At 37.2% G+C, this 12,818-nt stretch overlaps 1 protein-coding gene across 1 annotated transcript in view; it reads right to left on the bottom strand.

Annotated features, from left to right (window-relative positions):
- Itsn2 (intersectin 2) overlaps positions 1 to 12,818 on the bottom strand; it is a 167,042-nt gene that overhangs the window by 32,519 nt on the left and 121,705 nt on the right. Inside the window, exons 28-29 of the mRNA XM_012513845.2 lie at positions 11,674 to 11,770; positions 11,062 to 11,253 (exon numbers count right to left, since the gene is read on the bottom strand). Of these exons, the coding sequence (XP_012369299.2) occupies positions 11,062 to 11,253; positions 11,674 to 11,770 (289 nt within the window). The remainder of the gene's footprint in view (positions 1 to 11,061; positions 11,254 to 11,673; positions 11,771 to 12,818) is intronic.

Below are 12,818 nucleotides of genomic sequence, written 5' to 3'. Positions count from 1 at the left end.
AGTTCAATTCCTACTTTAAAATTTTTTTTTAAAAGGCCAGGGACCTTGACAAATACCTTACCAAAGAAGTTATGTAGATGGCAAATAAATGTATTAAAAAACACTGTATATCAGTTACTTCAATGGAAATATAAATTAGAGCAAGGTACCACTACAAGCTTGTCAGAATGGCCAGTACCCATAATATGACATCACCAAATTCTGGAATGGATATGGGGCAACAGGAGCTCTCATTCATTGCTGGTGAGAATGCAAAATAGCCACTTTGGAATACAGTCTGGCTATTATAAAACTAAGCATACTGTACAACACAGCAATCATCTGCCTTAGTACTTACCCAGAGCTGAAAACTTACATCTACACAAAAACCTTTACACATATTTATAGCATCTTTATTCATGATTGCTTCAACTTGGAAGCAATCAAGATGTCTTCTAGAAAGGGAAAAAACTGTGGTACATGTAGACAACAGAATATTACTCAGCACCAAAAAATTTTTATCAAGTCAGAAAAACATCTAGAGGATATGAGAATTAAGATGTGTTATGTACAGGTACTAACTCCCCATATGAATTAATCATTATGTACTGCAAACATGTACTGATAAAAATATGGAGGAAACTTAAATGCATATTACCAAGTTAAAAAAAAAAAAGCAAATTGGAAAAAGGTACATACTATATGATTTCAACCATGCAGCCTTCTGAAAAAGGCAAAAACTAAAAATATCTGTGGTTACCAGGGCCAGAGAGGAAAGGAGGGGTGACCTGACAAAGAATTTTCAGGGCATTTCAGTTACTCTGTTTAACACTGTAATGGTGGACATATGTCATCACACGTGTCAAAACTCGAAGAGTAGCTATACCAAGAATGAACCCTCAGGTACACGACACAAGGGGAGGGAGTAGTGACATGTTAGTGGAGGTTCGTCAGCTGTAACAAATGTACTCTTCTGGTGGGGGATATGGAAATACAAAGGCTATGCATGTGTGAAAATACACTAAGGTGAAGTACCTGTAATCCCAGCTACTCAAGAGGTCAAGGTGAGAGGATCAAAAATTTCAGGGCAGTCCAGGCAACTTAGTGAGATCCTGCTGCAAAATGCAATTTTAAAAAGGGCTGGTCTGTAGCTCACTGTTGTTACACTCACTTACCAAACCAAAGGCTCTGATTTGGAGCTCCAGTATGGAAAAAATAGTTTTAAATACAGTTCTTGCCCACTGTTCTAAATAAATAAAATAAAATGGATATAACTGAAATGTCCACCAACTGACCGAAACACAGAATATAACCATACAATAAAGTATTAACTTAGGAATGACGTTCTAACATGAGAACATGAATGAAACCTGATTATGTCACTTGAAGCAAGTCAATTATAAAACCCTATTTTATTAACCCCGTAACACAGAATGTCCACAACAGGCAAACGTACGGACATAAAAGCAGATTAGTGATTTCCTAGCACTGGTGGCTGGGCAGGGGGGACAGGGAGATGTAATAGCTAGCGGATACAGGGTTTCTTTACAAGGTGATACAAATGTTCTAATTTTGACTGTGGTAATGGCTTCCTGATCATGGATATCAAAACAGTTGAATTGTAAATTTTAAGTGGAAGAGGATTGAAGGGAGGGTAGGGAAATGGGGTGAAAAATCCCAAGTTATATCATGTACAGGTACAAATTCTCTATGATCAATGTGATCACTATGTGTATCTAAAATGTGCCAATGAAATCTAATGCACAAAAATAAATGGATGACCTGCATGGTATATGATTTGTATCTCAATAAAGTTTAGCTTGATCTTTCTGGATATTGTTCCATATTTTTGTCTTTGTTTACTACATTTAGTCTTCCCTGTAGTTTTTACATAAACACTGTACAGCCTGATTTTTCTTTTCACTTATGAGCAATCTCTGTACTGCCAGAATTTTAATATTATACAAATGGTGGCACTGAGCACATTAACACAGACGCTAACAGCGTGGGCTCAGCAACCAGACCACTGAACAGACTCTGCCGTTCGCTAGCTGTGTAAACTTGGACAAGTTATTTAAACTGTTTTATTTATTTTTATCTTTCTTGAGATAGGGCTTCATTATGATTCAGGCTGGCCTTGAACTCGATCCTCCTGCCTTAGCTTCCCGGATGTTGGGACTATAGGCATAAGGCACCATGCCTGGCAACCTGTTTTAATTTCTGTATCTGTAAGAAGGAAAATAATGAGTTAATGTATTCCAGGACCTTAGAAACTATGTAACTAATAAATGCTCAACAAGGACCACCTTTTTTCTTTTTACTGGTACTAGCAGTGGTCACACAGATAGAATTTCATTTTTAATCAGCACAACATCTTTATTTTTGTAGAATTTTTTTTTTTTTTGAGGTTATGAGCAGAATATATTTACTGAGCGAAAGAAAGCTCCTGTCTGAGAGAGGGCCAGGAGGGGGGCCCTAGTGGGTTGTCCCCCCTTTAGGGATTTCTTCCTCCAAAACCTAATTTTAAAAATTTTGTTTTATTTATTTATTCTTTTTGAGACAGGGTCTCACTATGCAGTTCAGGCTGGCCTTCAGCTCCCTTTGTATCCCAGGCTGGTCTCGAACTTATAACAATCTTCTTGTCTCAGCCTCCCAGGTGCTGGGATTATAGGTATGTGCCACCACACCCAGCCCAAAACCTAATCTTCAGCTGCTGATCTCAGAGGTATGCTTTTTCTCCAAGTAATCTTATCTACTTTCAGTGGTTCCACACCTACCACCATGTCAGGGCGTCACTCCACCAGCTGAGGGATATCTGATGTTTGTCTTGGTTATACCCGACTTGTGGGACAATCCTATTTGGACGTCCCATAGGTGCTTTGTAAGAAAAACCAAATTATTATCTCCTCCCAACTCTTGCATTATTATTTGTAGTACTGGAGGTTGAATCCAATGCTTTTACACTGAGCCATCCTATCCCTTTTAAAAATTTTGAGCCAGGGTCTTGGTAGGTCATTGATGTTAGGCTTTTTGGTTGACATAGGGTCTCACTCTGTAGTTCAGGCTGGTCTTGCACTCACTAGGTAGCCCAGGTTGGCCTCAAACCCATGGCAATCCTGCCTCAGCCTCACGGTGCTGGGATTCATGTTCTTCCTTGGGCTGGGGAATGTAACTCAATAGTACAGCACCTGCCTAGCAAGTGTGAGGTCCTGAGTTTGATTCCCAATACAAAAAATAAAAAAAGAAAAATAAATTTTAAAAAAATTTATGATGTTGCTGTCTCAGCCTTCTGGAGTCCTGGTATTAGAGGCATGTGCCACTATGCCTGGATCCAACTCTGTCCTTTATCCTACCGTCACCCAAGACACAAACCTGGGAATAAAAGTGCTCTTCTACTTCCTCTCACATCCCATCTCTCCCTGGTTACTGGCAATTTTCTCTCAGAACTGTTTCACTGCCTTTTCTTTGCCAAGGCTGCCTTTCAGACCCATCTAGGGAGCTTTGAAAAATGCTCACTCCCAAGCCATTTGGAATCGGAATATAGACATCAATATTTTTCCCCCTGGGAAGCTTGAGAACCTGATGTAACCCTTGGTGTTTCTCTTGCACTTCCACTACTTCTGCCTTTGGGCTCCCACTGCTTACACTCATACCCTCTCCTCCCACCTGGCTACTTCTTGCTCTTTTGTATTTGCCACCATTGCAGCCTCACCACAGTCTTTGCCTTGCCAGTCAGGGATTCCTCTTTGTACTCCGTTGGTGCTCTGTAGGCCTCTATCCCTGTGCTTACTGTGCTGCTTCATAAGCCTGGGCCCACAGAGCTGTGCACCACCTACAGCCAGGATCCCTCTCACTCATTTCTGCACACCCAGCACGTGAATCCCCTCTGTGCAGGCTATCCAGGTAACTTTTCAGAGAGGAGGAAAAGCTCTTGGGAAAGAGGCTGCTTAGGTTAGGTGAGGATGCGTTAGATTTTTCAACCAATTTTTCTTTTCACCCAAGGGTCTTTAAAACCAACGTGATGACTCAGTTTAACACTCTGATCCTCCAGGCATCCACACTGCAAGTTGTTCAATAGCTTCCTATTTGTATACAAAGTCTTACTCCACAGTGACCTGCATGCTCTTTCCAATCTTTTCAGAAAAGTGTACTAAAAAGTGTAACATCAGTCTATTATTATCTTCTATTATATTTTCTTTTACTTTTGTAACCAACAGCATATAAAAATCTAGATTTCTTTTGCTTTTGAGATGTGATTATTTCAGATAAAACTATTTCAATTTTGACCACTTAACAATTTCTTTTTCCCTGTGATAAAAAATCTTGCTGTTCTGTACCCACATACTGCATTAAGAAAAAAAGAAATTCCAAAGACATTTAATCACAACTATTATATAACAATTAAAAAGAACTTTTTAAAGGATGCTTCAAGAAATACACAATACAGGTAATGTAGTTTGTGTCCTTTTAATAAACACACTTGCATAGTTATATTACAATCTTGTAAAAATAAAAACATTATTTCATGCCAAGCGTGCCCAGCATTTGCACAATCTCAATACCTTTAATATTGTAGTTTTCAAGACACACAAAATAAAAATTTAAGGCAAAAACAGCACTTTGCAACAATTTAATAATTTATTACATTACAGTAGCATCACAGCAGCATCCAATAGTGCCACTTTGGGCGAGTCTTTGAATATTTCCAGTATAGATTTTATTTACAAGAATTTATAACGTGGTAAACTTCACTCTAAGAAAACTTGGCAATTAGCTTTGGACTGGACTTGGCATTTCTTTCTCTACCCCCAAGTTTCTTTTATCTAAATTACTATCATTCATATTGTGTTTTACGACATCAAAATAGCAACTGCACGTTAGGTAGTTTTATTTCAAAATCGCTTTTTTGGCGGGGGAGTCTTTTTGAGACAAGGTTTCATTATGCAGCTCAGGCTGGCCTTGAACTCACTCTGTGACCCGGGCTGGACTTGCACTTGCAGTGATCCTCCTGCCTCAGCCTCCCAAGTGCTGGGATTATAGGTGTGTGCCACCGTACCCAGCCACCATTTTTTTTTTTTTTTTTTGATAAACTATACCATGGATAGGATTGATTTAAATTTTCTTTAAAAATCAGCTTTTGTTTTAGAGCTGAGTTTTTTCATTGCTGGAAAACCCATCAAGTCCAATCATGTGAAAAAATTATCAGATATTGTAATACTTAAATAAGCAAGTATTTTTCTCACAGTGTTCAAATTTATTTAGATGTATTTCTACTTAAACATTGTTTCTAGTAAATTCTTTTCTTCTAAGCAAACTGAAAGCTACCTTCTACTGGATGAACAAGAGAACAAACACATGGCTGAATGAGGTATTGCCAAAGACTTTGTGCACTTCTGAAGGACTCAACAGTAGCCATCATACCTATTTTCTTTTCATCTTTCTCTTAAATAGATGGCAAAATACCTACACAGAGAATTGTATTTTGTTGATAACAGTTAAGTTTATTTTCCAGACTGACATCCAGCTTACATATTGGGCCAGCATGTGATTTAATCTATAGGGACCTGATGAACATGACTTTCAGATTGACTATGGGTACTACACTCAACCTGAATGTCATTCCTACTAATCCATATTTATCAGTGTTAAAGTGAAGTGACTTGAGTTACAAGAATCTCTCTTTTTTTTTTTGGTGGAACCAGGGATTGAGCTCAGGCCCTTGCGCTTGCCATCTACTGAGCTATTTCCCCGGCCCTGACAAGAATCTCTTTAAAATGATTTATCCATGTATTAGGAAAGTATAAATTCAAATGTGTAAGTAAAAAAATGTTTTACCAAATAATATGGTTAACAGTGGTCTGATTTCTAACCACAGTATTTAAAGTAACTGCCTTAAATTGAGCTCAATTATAAGAGTGCAAAAGCAGAAAGTTCAGGACATAAAAGATCAGACCAGCTAATCACAGAATATTTATTTATTTATTTTTAATGTATTTGATACAGGGTCTCTGTGGCCAGCTCAGCATGCCTGGGAGTGGGGCTGGCACATGTGTAGTACCGGTGATTGAATCCCAGTCCCTGTGCTTGCCTAAGCAGGCACTTAGTCTGCTGAGCTTTCTTGCAAGCCCTATAATCACATAATTTTGAAAAGTCACTTCAATTCACAAGAATTCAATGTTTCAGTCTCTTTTAGTGATTGCAGGCAAATCTGTTACCCATGTGTAAAAGGATTATTACTGCGTTCCTATTAATGTCCTATTTATAAAAGCACAATGACAATGTCAAATACTATAAAAAGAGGTGCTCTAGTAATCAGAAGTCCCCACCCCAGAAAGCACACATATATATCTCCCTATACCCAATAATTTGGAACACAGATATTTGAACTTTGTGAAGTTTTAACTAATTTGCTAATTTTTCTCAAGTTTTGTGAAATTATGATTTAAGCAATGTATGACTGAACTAATCTCCATTCATAATGTATAGGCACATTAACATAAATATTGCACAAAATGTTTCTAACTTAAGTTGAGATATAAAAACATATTTTTCTTTTTTAAAGAGCTATGTGAAGAGATAAGACTCTGATTGTATATACACTTTTCCTGATAATACTTAATCACAAACAGTAGATTGCAATGTAGTTTGTAAACATTTTGAATTGCATAAACTCACTGATTTTCAAATACAGTTTAATACTGTCTATTAAAACTCCCTTTATCTCAGTTAAGTACTGTCATATATTAGGTTATAACAGTGCCTGCTATTTCTAAAGTGTTCTCCTTTCAAGAAAAAGAAAATCCTATGTACAAGTAGCTGATGTGGTTGAACAGCAGAGGTCAGCTGGGAGCTGGGATGGTAAAAATCAATCTCCTGGCCTCAAAGAAGCTGTAGAACACAGAGGAATGCAGGCTGCAGGCATTCTGCCTTTACTCTTGCATCCTCTTAGCTAAAGCCTGTTGCTTGTTTCAGGGGCACTTCAAACCCCTCACGGAAACCTTATGATTTATTCTAAGCACATTGGGAATGCCAATCAGTGTCCCTTTGTTTACTGGGACCTGTAGTCACCTGATTGCAATATATAACATGAATTCTGATTTTAGTATATAGATATAAGTGCTCTGCTTCAGCTAGAGAGGGGTGCATATCTGGCAGTCGATGTATACCTTTCGTTTCTGAAGAACAGTATCTTAAGCTTATCAATAAAGAAGTAACACATATGCTACAGCACATGACGCAGAATCTTCATTAGCCCAGAGCACATAAAGATCCTAAAGGAACTTCCAAAGTATAGCACATACTCTTGGGCAATTTGAATAGGCTTAACATATCCCACTCTGTGCACACCTGCCGCTGTAGGCCACTTTCCTCTTCCATGAGAAAAGAGAAGCTCCCTACAAACGTTATTGCTCCAGTCCGATTACACAGAAAATAGAGAAAAGGTCATTTCCAGTTCTTGGCATTTAAACAAATCTAAATCTTGATACTCATCATGGCATGTTAGAAAGTAACAAAGAAAACAGTGTGTACTTGAGGGCAGACTGCAGAATGAGCCAATTAAGAGTGCACTGTGATTAGGGTTAGATCAAACATAACAGCAGAACATAAGCAAACATCATCTTAATTCTGTAATGAATATACATGTTGCAGTAACATTAGAAAAGCACAGTAGCCCATTCCGAACCAGACAGAACAGTTTGTGCAAATAGTGGGTCTTTGTGTGTTTGAACTCCCACCATGTAGGGGCAAACTCAATATGCATGCTAATGACCTCTAATTACCAAATTAAAAAAGAAGAAAAATGCTAAAGGATGCCAGAGTGAACAGAAGGGAAAGCCACACAAAGACCCACTATCCTTGAACTTGTTACAAATAAAATTTAACTGTAAATTAGAAACACAAAGAAATAATCACAAGTGGCTCTAACATTCAATCGAAGTAACTGAATTGTGTAGGAGATATTTGATCAGGGCTGCCTGCCCTGCCTCCAGGCTAGAGTCAAACTTGGATAGTGGGTCTCTGGGGTGCTTTCACAACTGGAAGACAACATTGGGTCCTAAAAAAAGAAAAATGAGGAATAAAATGAACATAACATAAATTAGGTGGGTAAGAAAAATTTGATCCATAATAACATGCAACATCAACTCAACAAATTCAAACTACTCTCAAAAGTTTTCAACCTTTATAAACGTTCTAGTCACACAATAAAATGGAAGAAATACTCATAAGCCTTAGGGAAACACAAACGTAATCTGTAGGTAACCAGCTCTTAACGGCTCATACAAAGACTATGAACAGATGATTCACTTGTAAAAACTTAGGTAGGTGTGATAAAGATTTCATATCAATTCCTGACTTTAAGGATTAATCATTTTATGAACCACATGCCATTAAAATTATAGGCTTATATAAACTTAATGTGAGTTACTGTATTAGCTACTAATACAATTAGCTCTATTGCACATATCTAAAAGAAGTGGGATTATTCAATTCTAATAAGTAATTATTTCAAGTAAGCAAAACTGGTACTACTTGGTCTCCTAAGTGATATAAATGAGTATGTAAGTGGTTGTTTTTATAAGAATTTCCCTAAGAATCAAAGAATTAAGAACTCTTTTAGTCTGGGATGGATGATAAACCTTTAGTCACTCAGGCAAAACAATATTTAGTTTTCACAGATGATCAAACTGAAAAAATACATCAGTCCTAAACAAGGTACATAGGCAAGTTACTGCTAATAGTTTTGTAACAAGGAACTCTGAAATTATTTTTGCTTTGAATTAATCCATTGAATGTTCTATTTGCCCAGGTCTCAATATATGAAATGATCAAGGAAATAATCAGCATGTCCTCCCATCCCCATCTGTTTTTCTAGAAAACTGTCACAATTTATCTCTGTCTCTCAGCTTGAATACCCTTTCTGACGTCTCCCATGGCAACATGCCTTCTTCCCCACACAGCTTTAGAGAATCTTTTCCCAACACATATTTGTATAAACAGTAATTAAAGCAATAATTATACTGATCCGACTATCTGTTTCCCTCTAAACTCTGAAACTACTTCAGAGCAAGGACAGTCTTTTCGTGTTGATGCTTCTAGCGCTTACGTCACTGACAGAACATACTTACAAATCTAACTGAACAGGCACAGTGAATGTTAACATAACCCCCCCCAAAAAACATAAAAATTAAAATACAAAGCATGTGGGAATTTTATTCCTTTAAAATGACTGTGTAGGTCAGATGTGATTGCAGGGCAACTTTTCTTTTTCTTCTTATTTCTTTTTCAATATTCTTCCTTTTTTTTTTTTTTTACTTCAGGCAGGGCTTAAAACTGGTTCTTTTCTAGAGTTGTGCTGTCCAATACAGTAGCTGTCAGTCACAAGTAGCTATTTTGCTTTAAATGAACTAAATTAAAATTGAGTTTGAGTTACATCAGCCACATTCTGAATGCTCCAAAGCTACATGTGGCTAGTAGCCACTGTGTTGGACAGTGTAGACTGTTCTTCATCACAGAAGGTTCTATTAGATCTGGCAGTGCTTACATGGGGCCCTCATCAACAGGCAGTGAGTCTGCCGGCTCCAGCCATATTAAAACAGCAAACAAGGCATTCTCTGGCCAACAGTAATTTGTCTGACAAGCCTGTCCTCCAATAACTAATTCATGTCAATCTACTTTCTGTGTCAAACATTTACTGACAACCTACTACTGTTTCTTTTAAGAATGAGAAGTTATCATTCAATTTCCAGGAAGGTGACTTTCCCAAGAGGCTGTCATTAAGGCAATATCAACATATTTTAAAAACCATCACTTTATGGTATAGATTCTACAGAAACCAAAAGGTACTGATAAATGGAATGACGTTTGGGATCACAGGTCAAAGATTTCCCAGATACAGTAGGCCTGAAAAATGTCTTTCCTACCAGCTCCCAGAGAGGTGTAGCAGATAATTCTCAAATGATCTAAATTGACTTCCAACTGATCACTACAAATAGCAAAACCACTACCAAAGCTGAAAAACGGTCTCTCATTAGACAATACAAGCTGTTATTTCTTTACCACTTCTGAAACCTTGAACCCTTTTTGAGTATACTCAAACTATAAAAACAAGGCTCCCCTATCTCCACACTGGAAAATTTAGTTCTAAAGGAAAGTCCTCCCCCCAGAACTAGCTTTCAAGCTCTAAGGTGAAAATAAGGTATAAAATTACAGAGATGGTATAAAATAACTTCATGGCCCTGACACTGAGTCATAAATGTATCTGCTTTCATTGCGTTACATGTATATGTTCTTACCAACTAAATTAAAACAAAAGGTTCAACTTCTCTGAAATTTCACTAGAGTGATAAAAATATATCAACTATGACCTATTTCATAAAACTAAAACTAAAGAATATGAAAAAAGTGATATTTTATAAAGTTAAAAATTATTTACAAGTATTACTTATTCTCGGGTAATTACTAAAAGATAACCCTTTCAGATTTGGACCCCTGTTGTGAAAATAATGAGACCTTGGTTTATGTATCTTTATGCGGCATGAGGCAGCTCTCTAAAGAATCACTCTGCGGGTTTCATGTATGCTTAAAACAGGTTATTTTCTTTCCAACCTGGATGATGATGTGTAAGCATGAGGGAAATAAATGAGAAGGCTGTAAAATTAATGGCATCTGAATACTAAAGGATCATTCTGAATAGGTGAATAGGGCAATTTTAGTATTAGCTATTTTTTAAGCTAAAAAAGAACATGGGTGGTGGCACAAGGCTGGTGGTGAAGGGCAGTTACAGTATAATGGCTACTACACCAAAGGACCCATGAGAGCAATTATGCATGTTTCAGATACAAGCTCATATTAAGACTGGAAGCTAAAAAAAAAAAAAAAAGACTGGAAGCTAGCAAAAAATATTCAAAATAAAGCAGCATCACTTTTGATGTTGTAAAATATTTCCTTTTGTTTTGTCCTATTGAAAACATTAATATTTGTTGTCTGTGCTGAGTTCAAGATTCACAGCAGTAATAAATGTTACACTGAACACTGGAGTTGCCATATCAGATGAGAAGTAAATAATTGGGTATTACTCACACTGTTGACTTGGATCTGACTCTGTAGTCATCTTCACATAGTTTGAAGGGAAAAGACCAGTTATCCCATTGATCTCTCCTTGCCACCAGTCAGGGTCGTCTTTGTTCATAACATTAATAAATTGTCCCTTGGAGAAATTGAGCTCATCCTCATTGTTTGCTACATAGTCATACATAGCAATCACCTGACACACTAATAAAAAGAACAAAAGAATAAATTAATTATTTCTTTAGGGATCAAAACTATCCCTAGGACTTAAATTACTTTAATATTAAGTATTAAAGTAACTACATTTTTTTCTTGAACTGTTCTTTTCCCTACCCTTATTACCTCATTCCTTGTCTTACAAAACCAACAACTCCAGTGAGCAATCCCAGGGAACCGCTTTCCTCCCCAGGTTGAAATTATTTCAAGGAGGGAAAAAATTTAAGCATCAACAAGCATCTGGTTGTTTTTACACAGAAATTTTCAGAGGGAAGTTCTCAGTGGCATGTTACTTTTAAAGCAGCAGTAAGAGAAAGAAAATTTCTCCTATTTTTCAAAGATAATTTAAGAAGCTGCTGAATTTTAGCAAAGTTCTCTAATGAAATACAAGTTAATCCACTTTCATACCAGCATGAAAGGCAGGTGTGGTTCTTTCACTACTTGGACCCAGAAGTTTAACATGGCTGGCAGGGAACCAGCCCTTCTGTCGTTTTCTTCCTCTGGCCTATAAAATCAACAAAGGAGACACACAATTGAAAGATACGATTGTAGGGCATAAGGAGAAAAAAACAAAACAAAACTCTCAGCTGTATAATAAAGGATTTAACCATGTTCAAATATAAGTCTGGCTTCTGCACTTGGTTATGGGGAGGTAATCTTTAAATCCTCAGAATCTGCTGATGGGCAAGTTTTTAAAGTCTACCTGGAGATCTTGCTCAGCATGAAACTGGAAGGCTCACTACAGTCGTATCTCAAAGTGCTGCCGAAAACACTATCTGCAGAAGTCTACTGAGAGGTTGTTTAGCCTCAGAGTTCTCTGAATATTTCACACAAATAATATTTATAATTAAGATATTTTTATACAGTTCTAGTAAGTTTAAGTGAACTTAAAATGATGCAGCTCATTGCAAATGTCTTATGAAATTCTGTTAAAAATAAATAAGAAGCCTTAAAATTTGTGAAGAGCCATGTTTCCCAGTTAGGTGGGCCCATCTTCAGAGGAAATAAGAGGGCAGAAATTCAAGGGGTTCTTTAAGAAGATACTGAATTTGAATGCGTTGCATGTTTTGGGAGTCCTACATCTCTGATTCTCAGTTTTTTTTTTTTTTTTTGTGGCAACAGGGATAGAACTCAGGACCTTGCGCTTGCCAGGTAAGCAAATATGCTGCTGAGCTACATCCCTGGCCCTTGATGCTCAATAATGAAGCTATGTTTATTTTCTGTACTATATTATTATTAATTTAGCATAAAAATATAGCTATTATATCTCTCATCATCTTTCAACCCTAAAGTACTAAGTTTTAACTACTAAATTTTTTTTTTTTTTTTGCCAGAACTGGGGACTGAACTCAGGCCCTTGCACTTGCCAGGGAATCACTTATTCCACTGAGCTGTCTCCCCGGCCTGACTAAAAAAGCTCTAGTTTACTTTTTTTTTTTTTTTTCCTTTTTTTTTCCCAGAACTGGGGATTGAACTCAGGCCCGTACGCTTGCCAGGGAAGCGCTTATTCCACTGAGCCATCTCCCCGGCCCCTAAAAATGTTTAGATATATG

The sequence above is a fragment of the Octodon degus genome, unplaced genomic scaffold (assembly GCF_000260255.1).
Source record: "Octodon degus isolate 3935 unplaced genomic scaffold, OctDeg1.0 scaffold00019, whole genome shotgun sequence".
NCBI lineage: Eukaryota > Metazoa > Chordata > Mammalia > Rodentia > Octodontidae > Octodon > Octodon degus.
The sequence above is the reverse complement of the archived record's forward strand: the minus strand, read 5'-3'. Positions and strand labels throughout refer to the sequence as shown.